Here is a 17,059-nt window from a genome sequence, read left to right on the forward strand (position 1 = left end):
GTCCCTCAGTGGGTCCACTCTCTGCCTCATCTTCCTGTCTCCCATCATCACTATGTTGGGAAATTCAGATGATTTCTAGTAGAAAAAGGTTGCTTGTATGTGCCTTTGTGTTATAAAATCAAACCTGTGACCCTTTCTCAGAAAGTAACAGAATTCCAAGCCAGGTTACTGTTCAGCATTGCTGTTCCTTTAAGAGACTGGAACTTTTACCATGCCTGAGAGCAGCTATTCTTGTGCTAACAACAACAAAACTGATAAGGCAGCCAGGGAAGTTTTTTTGGCAGCATTGCAATCACCCTAATTTGCATGATCAAACTCACAGCCAAGACCCACAATAATTCCTGTGCCTCAGTGATCATTATGTTAATCTCCTGTAATCAATGCTATTGTATTAAGTCTCCTCTGCAGATCTCTCACATTCTTTTTGACTGTGTCCTCATTATTTCATCATCACCTGCCCACTGCTGTGTACATGTGACTCAGAACCTACAAAACACTCTGCATATGTTTTAAAAGCTTGTAGCTGGCTGTGAGGACTGCTACCCAGCAGCATGCTGTTGCAAGTAAACTGCAGGAAGCCCTGGGAGATCTTACCAATAAAAACACTGGCATTCAAGGTGCTTCAATCTGCCCTGCAGGTCCGAGTGTTCATTCCCACCACGGGTAAGGAGACTCTGACTACTACCTCTTGCTTGCTTGACAGATGATGAACCAGTGAGCAAGTCAAGCAGTAGCATTTACTGCTCCTCCACATCACCACCACCACCATAGACCAGGCCGGAGCAAGAAGCAAGTGAGCAAGCCCTTTCTAGTGGTAAAGAAAGGAACAGCACCAGGGACAGCAACCAGGCCTTGTCAGTGGTTGTAGGCCCTTGACAAGTGCCTAGTCCTTCCTGCCAGCTCTACTTAGGTTGCTGCTTTATGTTTCAAGGTTATATTCTTGCAATCCATATTGCCGCGATAGCATCAGCAACTTTCTACACTCTCCAGTTTCCATATCCTTGCACACTGAAGGTAGTCAGGGGTTAAAATTGCTTGCGTTTACAATATTCATGCATATCTATTAAATTATATCTTTGCTCCAAAATCTGCTTCAGGACATTTCAGGAAATTACAGCGGTGCACTTTTTAATTTTCATCCCCAATTTTGAACCTCTGAGATAATTATCAGCAAACCTCAAGGCTGGAGCCAGTAGGTGTCTGAGCTGGCGCCTTCCTTTTTCAAAGCTACCTGGAGCTCCAATTTCAGTCCAGCTGGTGATTTCAGCCAGAATCCTGTTGGCTAAAAACAATGCTTTATACTCTTCCAGTGAGAGGGAGGTGTTTCATAAGAAGGGCAAGGAGAAGTGATACAAATAATGTTTGCATTGCAGATGGTCCCATGAGCCAGATCTGGGTCTCTAGAGCTTCCCAGATGGCCACAACCCTTTCTACACTGCCACCCCTTTCCCCACAATTGGAAATACCTCTCTTAAGGCTCAGTAACTAACAGTAAAAACTTTGAGTGAAAATATGCTGGCATTTTTAGTATTCTGGCCCTGCCCTCCCTCGGAATGCACCAGTGTACATGAGTGTCAACAGAATGTGTTCCTTGTGGAATGACCAGGTTCTATACTCCTGATCTATATAAACAAACATTAAAACAGTCAGTGACTCAGCTATAAATTTGCACATATCAGACAACATGAACCTTGTATTCAGACCAGTGAACCTAATTATAAAGCTATCCTAAACAGGCTGGTCCCACCCTAGTATGCCAATGTAAGGCTGGACTATATAGTCTTATTACTACATGCTGTCCAGAGAAGATAGTAGTTGTAGTTGGACACACATGGAAGGAACCAGGTTGGGGAAGACTAAGCATTAGAGCATGTAGGCAAAAGCACAAACATCTGGAAATCTGGTTGTTACCAAGGGCAAGACAGAGGTTGCATCTACACAGGTACTCAGATCAATCTGATGCAAAAGGCAAAGCACAGGTCTGAGGTTAATATCTGCACTTCAAAATATTTGGACTACCTCCAAATCTAAGTTTCAAGGTTGCCTGAGGTCAAGTGGGTTGGTCACAAAGCTTTGGACCCATGTTGGATGTGGGTAGTTTGAATTCTCCAAGCACTGCATAAAAGGACATACCTATTTGGGCACTGAGGTCATTGGAGAATTTTCTCCTGGTGGTTCCACACAGACCTATCTAACTTGTGTCCATCAGGAGGACAGCCTGCAGTTTGGCAGCTCCATTTCTGTGAAATTCCCTGCCTCTGGAGGTTAAGCAGGCACCAATACTCTTTTGTTGCTAGCTGAAGACATCATTTTTGGGAAGTTTTTCTTGCTGACTAGCCATGCATTAGAACATTGTTCATCCTATTTGTTTCAAAATTTTCAGGATTTGCCGAGATATGGAGTAGTATACAAATATTGTAAATGCATACATACATAAGATAGGGGAAGGCAGAGGGGGGCCTTGTTTTGTGACTGATAGTTCTAATCAGTGAATGAACTTACTAAGGCACTTTTTATTTCAATCCCAGTGGTCTTTGGAGCTCCTAAAATGCTAAGATACCCACCAACATTCAACCTTAGCAGCATTTTTTCAGGGGGCGGAGAGCAGGGGAGGAACGGAAACTAAATAAGCACTGTAAAAGCTTCTATTTGCTCATATAGAAACAAATTATTCCAAAGGAGCAGCCAACATTTGGACCCAAAGGTTTTCCCTTGACTTTCTCCTTCCCTTTGATGGGAAATCTGTTTCCAATTAGCTACCTACGCTTACAAACAGCTAGGCCTAAAACTGATCCTCTAAACCTCTCATCAGTGCTGACCCACATTCTTCTGCTTCTTACCAGCGTGGTCTCTTCATCCTTTCTCAAGCTTTCGAAGCAACCACATTAAGCTACAAAGAAGCAGAGACTCTTATTTCAGTATGAGGAGCTCCACCCAGCCCCATTCACTGTGTGGTCCTGCCAGTTCTTGGGGACAGAATGGGAACACTGGTTGATTAGGAAGAAGGGAAATGCCACCTCTATGCAAATACTTGGCAATACACATCCTCTAATAGCCAAGCACATGAAACAAGTTACAAAGAATAGCAGTTGGTACCACCACTAAAACCTCACCAACTTGATCTGCAGCCACTTGGAAACCACTTCAAGCAAGTACAAGCTTCTCAGTAGAGTATTTCAATTCATCACGAGAAATTAGCTTACTGCAGGGCTATGTACATTTGTTCTCCAGATAGTACACAGCTTTGCCTAGTCTCAGCTTGCTCGAGAAGTTGTGAGTCCTTAAAGACACCCCCACTTAGAACACAAACTACCCTTTCATGGGCTCTTGCTCATATTTTCCAACTCCACACCTTGTTAGTAAATCTAAAAGGAATTGATACCCAGGAACTTAGAAGGACTATTCAGCATGCCCAATGCAGGGCAATCATGAAATTGAACAATTTGCTACCATGTTTGTCTTTTCTATTCAGCATTTAGATCTATCCACCCAAAGAAGACCAAGAACTTCCATCTTCAGGTTTTTTTTTTTTTAAAAGAGCCTGACACTGCTGTGTTTTGCTGCAAAGTTTCTCACTGAACCATCAAAGATGTTTGACTTTCCACACTTCATCACAAAGGGTCAAGAGCCTAAATAAGCATGCCAAATCCTGTAAAGATGTTTATCTCTTTGCAAATCCTTCCCAAAGTGCAGAGCCCTATCTGTTCAACATGTCCCTGTGGGTGCTTCACCCAGGGAAGTCAAAGGCCTCTGCTTCGGGCAGCTGTCCTTGAAGCTTGTAAGCAATCACCTCACTGCCCTGAAATAAGCACAGATGCTGTAGATGCATCAGCCACAGAGCACTGGGATGGTTCCATAAAGTAAGCAATGGCTGTACAGGAGTCCAGCTTTTAATTTGAACACAACTCCTTGGAAAAGAGGGTGAGAATTTATATCCATTGGTCTATCTATCTCCATACTGGGTCATAGCTTTAATTCCAGCTTGCAACATGTGACCTACTTTTTCCCCCTCTATTTTTTAAAGCATGGTCTGCTTATTTGCTTCCTTGTCTCTTGGCCAAAGCAGACATTACACAGAGAACTGTGACTGAATTTTAATGCAGAGGTGTGTGAGAGTATGTTTGCACATGTGTCCAAAGGACTCAGAATTTGATCAAACAGTAATGCTGGATGAAAGACTGTTTAATCCTATCACATACACCTCCGCTCCTTTACCCTGCAATATAAAAAAATGTGTGTAACATGTTTATATTGCCCCCACACCCCACAGGAAAGGCCAACAGCAACTGGGAAGGATGATTTAGAGTTGGGGGGGGGGGATAACTAGGGGGAAAGGGTTGGGCACCCTCTTCCCCAGATTGCTGTTCCAACCAAAATCTGAGCTCCACACCAGCTGCTTTAAAGTAACATCAAGTGACTAGATTCTCTGTGCGTTTCCTTTGTCTTAGGGCCAGACTAGATGTGATGTTATTCACCATTTTAGCCCCAGCATAAATGCTTCTCCATACACAGAAGTAGCTAGCACACAGAAGGGGACAGCTGACTGGATTGTGACTGGCAGCCATGCCTCTCTCAAGCCAGTTCTCCCCAGCCTAACCATCAGCTATTGATGAGGGCAGGAGAGAAGCAAAGCATGGCAGCTAGGGTCAAGCAGATAACCACAAGCTGTTGGTTTCATTGTCAGTACTGCTGTGCATCCACGCTGGATTTTAATCTGAACTTTAAAAGAACTACCCATGGTTCTATACTCCAAATAGTTAAGGTAATGTAGAGAGCTTCTTGAAAGTTCAGAGTAAAATCCAGACTGGATACACAGCCCTGCTCTCATCAGGGAGCCACTAACTTCTGCCATTAATGTCACAACTAGCTTGGCTCTTCAAAGAAAAGAGGGTAAAGCTTTCCTGAGCAAGGTACCCACTGGAGGGGCTGTAGATCTTTAAAGAGGAAGACATATTCCCTTGTGAATAAAGGAAGCAAAAATGTACTACAGCAGTGCTGATGTTCTGGTTACAATTTAAAGTGATTGGTAAGGCATACAGCACAATACCCATAGCTTCATTAGTAAACTCCTTTGATAACTAGAACAGAAACATCAGCATCAAGAATGTGGCTTTAAGATAACTTAAGGCTGATGTACCCATTTTAATAAGTTGATCCAGGATTCCTCATTCTTATATTAATAGTTATTTGTGCAAATGCAGCCTGCTAAAAGGGAACAAGACACAGAACTTGCTTACCAGTTGAGTCTGCTGCAGAGTCTCTGCCACTGGTCAGGTCTTCAGTATTTATGGACTGAAGATCTGTATAGGAAGGGGTGATACTTGGGCTGTTGGTGTTCTCAGAAGTGGTTGTCCAGCTGCTGTCTGAAGCCAGAGGCTGTCTATCCAAAGATCCTGAGGAAAGGCATGTCCAGCAGGAAGTTTTTGGAGAAGAGGCTTTATAAATAGAGAAATATATGGAACCAGGTTACACACAAGACTTCTGAAAGGGGGTGATCATGAGAAATTAGAGAACTGGCCTGAACAAAGTATCATTGGAAGAGAGTGTGTTTAGACAAGGAAATGCTCTTTGAGAATCCTTCAAGGCAGCTGTAGCTTAGCCTTATAATTACTGTTTGGTTATTAAAATGTCAACACTGGTAGCAAACAGACACACAGAATAACCTATGAAAAACACACACCTGTCTGTTCTGGAGTGTGAACTGGTTGCCAACTGCCTCTTCATGCCAAATGCACATGGTAAAACGCACACGCGCATGCACACACACGATTATACTATTTTGATAATGTGTGACTAATTTGGATATTCATCTAGCCCATGGGTGGGCAACTTTTGTGCCTTGGCCTATGTTCAAATAGCCCTCTGCAAGGGATCAGTTCCAACCTCTGGCAAGCATGACCTTACCCTTCCTTGTTAGGCTCCTGGGTGTAAGCAGACAGGTGGATGGATGGATGGATGGACGGACGGACAGACAGGTGGGATGTCAGAGAAAGGTTTGGCAGAAAGAGGGAGAGGGCAAAGGGAGAAAAGCCAATTGCCCTGCTTACTTTTGCCTTTGGCCCTATGACTACTGAGATGCGACCCAACAGATTAACCCCAAGAAAATGTGCCCCCTCATGACAGAAGAATGCCTCTACCCTCATCTAATATCCTGGCTTGTTAGCTAACTGGCATTAGAAAAGATTTCTATAGTTCTCTCAGTCTGTACATAAGAAACCAGTGCTTTATGCAAAGCTGAAATTGGAAGCTTTTATTCTCCTCTTATGCGTGAAAGAGAGACATGTGGAACCTTGAGATTTGCTAGTTCATTGGCAATAATCCAAGCCACAGTTTACCAGCTGAATTCAGCCAGGCTCTTTCTACAGATTCATGTTATTTGCAAAAGGCAGGTTTTCAGATTACACATAGAGAACCAGCAGGGGCAGGGATTATTCATGCATAGGCTCTGTGTGCACAGGAATGATCAATGCAAGGATGAGGAGGTACCCCACAATCCTTGTCTTTCCTCTACATGCATTCTTTTCACACACACTTTCTAAATAGCTGAACATTGCTATTCCAAACCAACCCCCCCAACTATCCAAACAAAACCTATAATTAAGAAATCACAACCACAACATACTTTCATGATGTTTGAAAACAAATTCTACCTGGAATAACTTGCATGGAAGAATGTGTCTCCAAAACAGTTTCAGCAAATCTGTACCCTTTCATAAAGGAAACCTAAACTCAGAATTAAGTCACACCAAGGTAAAGTGGACTCCCAGCTACATGAATATACGCAGCTACCTTAGCTCCAGCAACCTTTTTCTCTAGTGAGAAGACAATACCTTCAATATGTTCTGCTTTTATTATAGCTGCAAGCACTCTTCGTTTTCAGTAACTGCTACCCTTTGTTCTTGGCTGCATTATTCTCCTAATACTTTTCCATTCAGAGCAGATAACACAATAAGCATCACATGAGGTTTACTCTATTGTAAAAATGCCTCCCCAAGGATGCGAGATAAAAGTCCAAGTTACTTGAACTCTTTAGAATCAGCCAATGTCCTTGAGAAGAGAGTGGGCTGAATGTCACTAATCACAATAGACCTTTTCTAGCTCTGCCTTGCTACATTCCAGGGTACAGCTCAACCCAACAGGATATCTGATTGGTAACTTACCGACTTGTGACCTCAATACAAGCAGAAAATTAAATGGGGAAGACTTTGAGGCACATTTCCTATGTTATAGTTGCTTTGTTAGGAAGCAGTTTCCATATGATCCTATGCATATTTCATGCTGCACTGTTACCCTGGTCATTGGGGTAGTATGTCCATCTCTATCAGAACACAACACAAGGGAGGACTTCTATTATATTCCAGGTTGTCATTCTTTGCATAAGTAAACAATTTCTTGGTTAGATGCTTTAGTTTTAAAAATGTTTAAAGATTTCAAAACATGGTTATTAACATTAAATACATTTTTTTTAAATTTACTGAAGTGAGAAAGTGAGCAAAGTACAGCAAAAGGAACCATAGCAGGATGGGAAAGCAAATGCACTGCTTGCACACAGCTTCAGATTTTTTAATTTTTTTTTAAGGCTCAGGTAGCAGGTGAAGTGGAAGGCCTCCCTCTGCCTGAGGTGCTGGAGAGCCACTGCCAGGCAGTGGCAACAGTACCGGGCTAGATAGATAATTTGTCTTATTGGGCTTAAGGCAGCTTCTTTCAGTCCTAGAAGCAGCAATGAAAGTGAGAGAATCAACAAGAATACATTTTTTAGATCACTTAAAGCTCATGATCTTCACTTGATACCACAATGCTTCTACCAGCTAAGTGTCTCTAAGAAAAGAATTGTACAGCTAGAGCTTCCTCCAAAACCTATCCATCTTCAGCAGACAGCTGATTCTCCCTGGATCTTTGAAGAGAGTGGCATCCTGAGTGGATGTATATTATAGAACGGTGGTAGGTTAATTTGACAGTAGGTGGTCCTTTGAAGAGGGCAGAGAGTGGCATTGTTCTGCTCAGCTTCTGCTTGGAGCAGCTTCTTACATATCACAAGGAGAAAAGAAATGCATTACTCCAAAAGGAGTACAGCTGGTACAATAATTCAGGATAATGGTACTTACTGAAAAAGTTCCTTCTGGGTTAATGTGTGCAAAGCATCCCACCACAGGTTATCTCCCCTTAGTGCCCAGGAAAAGCAAGGACCATGTCACTAAACTTTTGAGTATTCTGTTGGACTAAGGCTCCTCCTTGCCAGTTCTGTCCCTGTTTATGCCTCAGAAGAAAAGTGTACAAGTCAATCTGCTGGCTGGAGAAACAGTTAGATGCACAAAGGAACTGAAAACACTGTAACACAATTTATTAACAATGTCCAATAAGAGGAAGTCTGACAAGTAAATGCAGAGGCAAATGTCCTAAATAGTGACACATTAGAAGGCTCAGTAAAATGTGTAGGGTGTGTTTGGGATGCCTTTGAACATTCCTGGTAAGCACCTTGTGATATTACAGTTAGCATGTTTGGTTTTGCTGAACGACAAACAGAAACAACCCTCTGTTCCATGATTGCTCATTTCCATAGCTTGTTGCATTTTCCTGTCTGGACAGCAGAACTTGGCATGGTCCCATGGCCAGAACTAACAGTTACCACTAACTTTTCCTCGCTCCAGTTTGGAGAGAAGAGTTCCTTTATGCTGGCCTCTTGTAAGCTGACTTTCCTTTTCCTGCTCCATCTAGAATATGTCTTCCATATTGTATTGCAGATCTGTGCTGTGCACTCCCTACAGAGGGCCAGCATGGTGTTAATGACTGGGTAGTATAGTCCATGTTAGTATAGGTTGCCCAGTAACTAGGTGGCTAGTTGAAGCCATTGCTGGTCAGTCTGGTTGAAGAAATTGACCCTGAGATAGGAAGGACAGACTTCTGGAACAGAAACCATGGTCCTTGCTGAGCTATAGTTATGATTTCCAAGAACCACAACCTGTGGGAACAGAAGGTAGCTCTTAGGACCACTGTTGCTCTTTCTTCTCTGATCTGTTGCAGCACTCTGGCTAGGAACAGCAATGCGAGAAAGTATAGAGTTTTTTCATTATCCCATTGCTGTTCAGCACATCTACTTTGGTTCCATAAGAGTAGAATTTCAAAAGGAATCTTGGGTGTTTGTGATTAAGTCTGGAGGCTCACAGGTCCAGCGTTTGTGGTACATATTGGTTTTGGATTCCTCTGAAGAGTGCAGGCTGACGTCTCCATTTTCTTGGATCTTTTGATGTGCTGCACTGTGATGGAGACTGTCTGATGGAGAAGTTCTGCTTAGCTGAAAGTAGCACAGTCTAGTTTTCTAGATGAAAAGAGCACAATTTCGTACCTCCTTCTCAAATTATGTATACCAAAGCCATGAGGTTCTCTATCTTTAGAAGGCTGTAGGAGTGTTGTAATTGGGCGTTCTGAATAATATCCAGTTGATGTTCTCTTTTTTCCTATGTATGCCATTTGCCTTAAGTCTGATTTAGTTCTTTATTATTTATTATCTCCTCCACTCACAAAATGGAAGCTGTAGAACAGAGGTGATGGCTGAAGTCCTTTGTATTAATACTGATGCTTCATGGGCTTTCTTTAATGCAGCATCAGGCTTTCCTTCTCCTGATGCCTGAGGGCAGAATCCCCATCTTTGGCCTTTATTGTCCTTGAAAGCAACGCCACCACTGGAGCCTCTATGGGGGTGCTTTCAGTTCTTCCATAAGGGGGAGCAGCCTAACATTTTTGAGCAATATTAGCACCCTTCATACCTTGAAGCAATGATTCCTATTCTTCTTTTATTATCTTTTTGAAAGAAATAGGAAAAAGGTCCCTCTCTGGTCATGGGCTTGGGTTCTTGAAATATTACCTTTCCTCTGGATAAGGGTTGTTTTCCTTCTGTTTCTGCAGTGTTGATGGTTAGGAATGTAATTGTTTCAGACAATAAAAGCAAAACAACATTTTTGCTAAAGAATCTATAAGATGAATTCTCATCATCCATTCCAGTCTGACACTTCTCTGTTCGACTCGCATTCCTGCTCAGTTAATTAAGTCTGTGTTTAATGTTGTGGCCCATGGCAATGCAGTTGGTTTGGTCAGTCTTTGCTCAGGTCTGCAGAGTCTTGTGAGCTGACAATAATACTAGGATGACTTGGCTGGGAATTATGATACTTAGTTTTATGGTTTTTATTTCTAGTGGATGGGGGAAGAAGGCTCGAATTTATTCAAGGTGCAGTTATGTCTTGCTACCTGTCCTGTTCTTCCAGTTTGTTTGTTCAGGAGATAATCAGATGATTATCCAGCACAGCTTTTGTAAGCTGGGAGTTACTGATTTATTTGAGAAATGTCACTAATAGTGAAACAGGGGTCCTTATTCCCTTGCCTGGAAAAATGGTTGGGTGATGGTGGATTCACTTTGAAAGTGCAGATTGCAACCCCCAACCAAAATGTCATGAGTGGGGGTCAGACTAGATGGCCCAGGAGACCCCTTCTGACTCACTCTATTTCTGTGTTTCTATGTTTCTAAAATGGCCACCTGCTCAGTTTTCAGGAGGGGCAAGTCTCTCAGTCTTACCTGCCTGGGAGTTTCACCATTTGGTCATTGTTGAGGGGATTCCTCCTCTTCTTAGCCAGTATCTAGGTTGATGGCAGCCTTTTTCCCATCCTGGGAGAGGGGAACATTGTCTGAAAATTCAGGCACCCCAAGTTCCTTACCACTGGCCACTTCTTTCCTGACCATAAGGATGATCCTTTGACATAGGGGAGACTCAACAGGCAGTCAAAGCCTACAGGCTGCTGACATTTTTTCTGTTCTTGACACCTTAGAAGACATCTTTTTTTGAGAGGCAACCACGAGAAAGACGGAAGGTGGCACAAAATGGAAGGTGGAAGGGTTTTTTTTAAGGTTAAGGAAACAGTGAGGAGAGGAGATTGATTAAGATTTTAAGATGTAAGAAAGATGGAAGTTTGGGCAAGTTTGAAAAAGGTTTCAGTAAGAAGAAACAAACATTATCTTTGTCTTGGGTAAAATGCAGTGACAAACACGGACAGCTGGAGACCAGGCAAAAGTTTAGTCATGTGACCCCTGCTTTTCTTGGACAATAGGGGAAGAAAATCCTCGAGATGCTTTTCTTCACACCAACATGAAGAAATTTCAATTTAAATAGAAATACTGTACCTCTCACTATAATGGGCAAGGCAGTGACCAGTGTATTGCAAACATGGCTTGCAATATTGGTATTCTTCATGGCTTTTTACCTAGTCTTGGGTGGAGCACCATGGGTCGTGGAGGGAGGAGAAGAGGAGGGATATTTTCCTTCCAGATGAAACATAATCCCCAGATTCATAGCTTTCATGACAAGTCTCTCACCCTTGTAAAACCAAAGGCACAAGTTTCGTGTACATAATAGACAGGAAGCCATTCCAACCTGTTTGTGTATGCTCTGATGAAGTGCTGGTCCAGGGTGCATCTTCAAACTGGACCCAAGTGCTGAAGTCAGGCTTTGGAGAGGGATGGTTGTCGGGCAAACATATCGAAGCAGAGTCTGCAGCTGCGTTGTCCACTGCACTTCCCAGCTCAGTTTGTGAAAGTGTTGGAAGGTCTCCATCCAGATTTTGAATGCCTTCAGAAGAAGTATCAGAGGAGGAAATGACTTGCTCAAGTGGTTCCCCAACATGGCCTGCAGTGAAAGCCACAAGGTAAAAGTGTGCAATGTCATATCACATACATCATTTAACTGTTTATCTGCTTTGTAAAGTTTTAATGCCACAAAGCAATTTTATGACTTTATGTTTCTCCAGGAGAAACATGACAGCCCAGTCATGTGCTCTCCTCCCAAATTCCATTACAGATGCTTTGCAGTACACTGTACAGTTTAGCTTGTGTCCTGGTATCATTAGGCTGAGCATGGCTCAACCCATTGGTCAATGAATGAGGTTAAAACAACAGCTCACAGGAGCAAAGTTACAGTAGATGTTACAGAGGGTTGGGACAAATCAGTAGAGGGCTGTTGTGTATTTTTTTTTCCAGCACCAACTCTGCAGTTCTTATAGCATGTAGTTCTACCCAGAGAAACATAAAGCTGTTGAAACTGGAAAGAATCTCATTTATCCTGAGTTTTTCTACACTCCAGCCTGTCCTTCATTGTTTGGCTGAACTGTACTGAGTCATATGCTCACACTCCTTTTAGCCATGGTGCTTTAGGACCTAGCTGCGCCAAGTGTAAGCAACTCCTAGAACTGCATCTGTCCTGCTCTTCATCCAAGGAGCCCAGGATAGCGTACATGTTTCTCCATTTCACAAATAGTTTTTGAGACTGTTTTATACCTAATTCATCTTCTGACTTTCATGGGGAAGAGAGTGAGGAAGTGAGCACCATACTAAGTGCAACACTCTATCCACAGCATCACACTGGCTCATGCTAGGAGCAGCCACTACAACTGCTGAACAGATGAAGACAGAAGGAACTCCTCCGGTATGCAAGGGCTTCCCTATTAATTGCAATGGGGTTTCTTGCTGGAACACACAATCCAAAGGGCACAGAATCCTGCATGGGGTGAGTGAGGGGCATCCATTACTGCACTTATCCAACAGAAGGAAGAGATATGCACATCCCCTTGTAACTCTCAAGAGGGTTTGGACTGTGGCAAGAAAGTGCGATGTTACCTTTGATTTACTTACTCTGACATACTGATAAAGACAGTCTGAGGAAGGAAGTAACTCTTGCCAGTTGTTATCGAATGCCCCATAGTATTCTTGTCGGAGGGCAAGCTGCCAATGTAATCCTATGGGTTGTCTCCCAGCAGATACAGGGTCCTAAGTTCAGGGCCCTCCACTTATCCTTGACAAGAGCCAGACAGGGTAGAAGCAAGACAGAGGCAATTTCTCCTTAATTTCTCCATTTAAGATACAAACAATAGCTAGATGTGCCTCTGAGGGGTTCCTGCATATTTTGGCCTCCCGCTCTTTACCCTCACCAGTATTTCTTATGAGGTCACAGTAAATGAAACTTAATAGGTAGCTAGGAGAGGGTGTGGGAGGTAAGATCCAGAACCAGTGCTCCCTCCCAGGACTCAAAGCTCTATCTGTGGATATGGAAGAAAGCTCTGGCATCTTATGGTACCCCAGACATTTTCTGGGACTGGGACTTAGGTGAACCAGATTCTTGTCCCCCAGTAACAGACTCTCAGCCTAGCTGTGTGAGGGCTGCTGTGAGGATCAAATGGCAAGGAAAAGGATTGTGTATGCTGCCTCGTGTTCCTTGCACAAAAAAGGGAGTCTGTAAATATAATAAAGAAATAAACAGAACAAACCTATGGCTCCTGGCCATTACCTAGAGGGCCAAAGGACAGTTTAGATTTTCAGCTCCACAGCTGGAAAAGAACTCTGGACTCAGAACTTGATTTGAACTCACTCCCCACACAACCATATCTGGTATAGAAAGAGCCACGCAGGCTGAGTCTCCAGGGGCATAAGAGTAAAGAGAACATTCTACGGGGAGAACACGGGACCAGATCTGTCAGGACAAAGAGGTGCTTTCCTCCCCATCAGAAACACAGCTGCTGAATGGTCAAAAATCAGCTTTTGATTTTCAGTAGGAGCAGGGAGGAGCAGGGAGGAGGGAGGCAGATGTCAGTAGGAGCAGGGAGGCAGATGTCTCTATACAACTCCTGCCCTGCATAAGATGCCTGTAATCCTCCAATCTGGAGGCTTATAAGCATCTCAGAATTTTTCAAACTTGCAGCTTTCCCATTGTGGTTCAGGTAAAGTTGAGGATTTTCCCAATTATCCATTTCATTAGTTTCATTAGGACATAAACTATTGGGGGTGGGGGGAAGATTATTGCAGATTATTTTAAAATGGAATTAAGTTGTTAGTCAAAAGATAGACAATGTCTTGAAAAGCTAAAGAGCTGCCACTTTCGTAATGGCACAAATGAAAGCCATGTATTTATAAGGCAAATGTAGAGGCTGTACTGGAAATTTGGTTCAGTTTTATCTTCCTGTGTTTTAGCCTTGGTTTGGTCAATTGCTACATATAAGAACGGAAATGGGCAACTGATATCACAGAACTAATTTTAGGCTGAATATTTCATGTTTGGAGATATTAATCATGCAGGAAGGGCAGTCCTATAGCCCCCAGACAGCACTGGGGATCCCAGAATTGTTCAGATTACCGGATCCAACATCACAAAATCACTCCAACCTTGGAACAGGGGTTCTGCACACTGACTGCACTGGCTGCTTCTCTGGGGCCATAAAGCAACCTTAAACCGGGGGGGGGGGGTAGTGGGCATTGCAGGGGACACACAGAGGAGAAGACTGGCAACAAGATGTGACGGCTCCTGGCAGCACCTCAGTCTCTTTCCCTCCCTCTCCAAAGTGCCACAGTTAGACAGACGTTTTGCAGGTGGAAGGAACATGGAGGCAACCTTCACCTTTGTGTTTCTCCCATTCTGTAGAGGATGCCTATAATCCTCCAAGTTCAGAGGGTTACAGTCATCCCCACAGGATTGTGCCCTTACCGATCCCATATGCTTGGTTTGTTTACCTCTACTTTTCTTTTTAATGTGTTCGTGACTTTGCTTACATCATGAGAGCACATGAGTAGAAGCAACACAACAGATCTGAACACATGGCAAGAGAACAAAGGAGCTTACCCTGGGAAGTAACAGGGAGGTGCAGCCCATCGCTGAAGGAGACCCACTCAGACGGCTGGGAGGCAAAGGCGCTGGCCAGCGAGGTCATGCTCACTGAAGTCTGCTACTCATCTTCCCTTCACCAGCAGATAGTAAATTCACTAGAGAATAGTCAGTCCATCATGCCGTGCGCTTCTTTTCCTCATTTGAAACAGAGCAGCTGTCAGGAAGATGACAGGTTTACAGATACATACTTTAATCACACACATCCTCTCATTTAACAAACAACACAGTAACAGCAGGGAAGCCATTAGCATCTGTCTACATGCACTTTTGTGAACGGCATTAACAGTTTTATACCTACATACACTGCCCTACCATTGTTCTTCTCTTTCAGGTGTTGCTCTCCTGTTATTTATTTATTCTGTTTTTACTCTGCCAGATAATATTGCCCTTTCTCTGCATCCCATGCCTTTTGGTAATGCTGTAATACATATATAATACACTGCTAAGTGTATTACAGTTAGATGGTTTGGAATTTAAGAGTAGATATCCACGGTCACTTCAGAGGTTTTAAACACATGTTGATGCCAAACTAGATATATTAAATTAAAATGTATCTTTGGCCTTGCCTTTGCATGCATTAAAAACAAGAACCATCACCAGTGGCTGGAGTCCCTGAACCACACTGAGTCCAAAGTTTGGGTAGAGAATAGATGTTAACATTTTCCCCATACTGTGATCCTAAGAACTACCCAGAGAGCTTGGCTATTGGGTGGTACAGAAATATAACAAAGTAATAAAGGAATGAATGAATGAAAACTACCCCCAGCCCCAGAAAACCTTCTACTTGCACCAAGAAGTAAGCTGCTATTGGCAGCAGAATGTGGGCTGCTGACTTAGGGTTTAAATCCTCAGTATATTTTGGGAGTTGCATACATGGGAATTATGGATCCTTTTGACCAGGGACTATTTATCTAGAGCAGAGGTGCACAAATGTTTGGGCCACAAGGGTTGCCCACATGTACATGCATCCACAGATGCATCCACACATCTCAGATCACTCTCTGACTATGGTTAGCAGCTGAGGGGAAAAGAGAGCTGCATGAGGATGTTTAAGGAAGGGAACACAGGTGAGACCAAAGAGAATTTAGCAGGGAGGTGCAGGCTTTGCACCCCTAGTCTAGAGAGAAAGAGGGGAGAATTATGATTAGTGAGGCTGCCAAAGTCAAGATCAGTTTTAATAGTATCTTCTGCAATGTATCCTCCTAGATCTAGTTAGTTTAAGTAGAGCAGGAGATTAAAATCTTCCCTATTTTCTCAAGGGGCTAAAGTCTCCCAAATGAAATTGAATGTTTACAGCTATATACATTTTGTGTGTTTCCATTGGAAAAAATCTCTATCTCATAAACTAGTTCCAGTTCCATAACCGCATGAAATTCAATAAAGCCAAGTCAACAAAAGTCTGGAAGAATGGCATGATCTTATAGTAGCCACAATACAACCTATGCAGCCCATATTTCCTGATGCAAGCCCCTTTCCAACATCCTCAAACATATTTTAATAGAATTAAAATTGTTTCCTACATCAGAGTTTAAGCAACGAGACTTCTTTGTAGCCAAAAGTTTCATTAGCAAATTGCCTTTGTAACCATACCCCAGATATAATATTCTACCCAGGCACCCAGTGTAAGAGGCTTATAGGGCTGAGCAGAGGAACTGTGGGCTGGAGTCAGTATTAACAAACTGCTCGATAGTCCTCACAATAAAGGACACTGAAGAAGCAGATGATTGTTCATTAGATCACATGAACTGCATAAAATAGGAACCACAGCTCACCGGTATTGCAGGTGGCGACTTACACATCACCAAAAAAGAGGGAAAGCATCACAAGCACAAGGAAAAGCTCCCAATATGAAGGGAACAAAACAAATTTCCAGTAAATTGCCATGTGATCATTCATATGCATAGATACAATTTTGGAAGTTATGACTATAAGTTACATAGAAATTCAATACATAGTAAGAAAGATGGTGACCTGGATATCTGCTTAGGCTGGTGTTCAGGTGTTAAGTATGAATGGAGAAGCTCAAGGCACTTCTTTTGGTTCCTAATCTTTAAACTAGACTTGTGCCAGACAGCTCTTCAAATTGAAGAAGTGCCTTCAAATAAAGGACAGTCTTCCGAAAGTCTTTCAAAGAGAGGGCCATCCTCTGTAAAGTCAGACACACAGTAACTGTAAAGTGACACTTCTCAAAATGGTCTAACAGTACTTTTTCATTTGTAAGAATGGACAGCTTGCCCTTCTTTAGAATCCATATCTCCTGCCAATTAAGCACAGATCCCACTTCCAGGTGTGATGCTGGCTGTGGGACACAAGAAAGCAAATACTCTAAACATGTCCAGATCACCCTTTATTCAGGCTGCCCA

General features: G+C 42.9%; 1 protein-coding gene across 1 annotated transcript in view; it reads right to left on the bottom strand.

Annotated features, from left to right (window-relative positions):
* STON2 (stonin 2) overlaps positions 1 to 16,504 on the bottom strand; it is a 70,527-nt gene extending 54,023 nt beyond the window's left edge. The window contains exons 1-4 of the mRNA XM_044436192.1: positions 16,469 to 16,504; positions 14,652 to 14,850; positions 11,421 to 11,672; positions 5,238 to 5,435 (exon numbers count right to left, since the gene is read on the bottom strand). Of these exons, the coding sequence (XP_044292127.1) occupies positions 5,238 to 5,435; positions 11,421 to 11,672; positions 14,652 to 14,739 (538 nt within the window). The 5' untranslated portion in view covers positions 14,740 to 14,850; positions 16,469 to 16,504. The remainder of the gene's footprint in view (positions 1 to 5,237; positions 5,436 to 11,420; positions 11,673 to 14,651; positions 14,851 to 16,468) is intronic.
* Positions 16,505 to 17,059: the final 555 nt, after the last annotated feature.

Source organism: Varanus komodoensis, unplaced genomic scaffold (assembly GCF_004798865.1).
Source record: "Varanus komodoensis strain SLA01 unplaced genomic scaffold, ASM479886v1 scaffold3, whole genome shotgun sequence".
Lineage (NCBI taxonomy): Eukaryota > Metazoa > Chordata > Lepidosauria > Squamata > Varanidae > Varanus > Varanus komodoensis.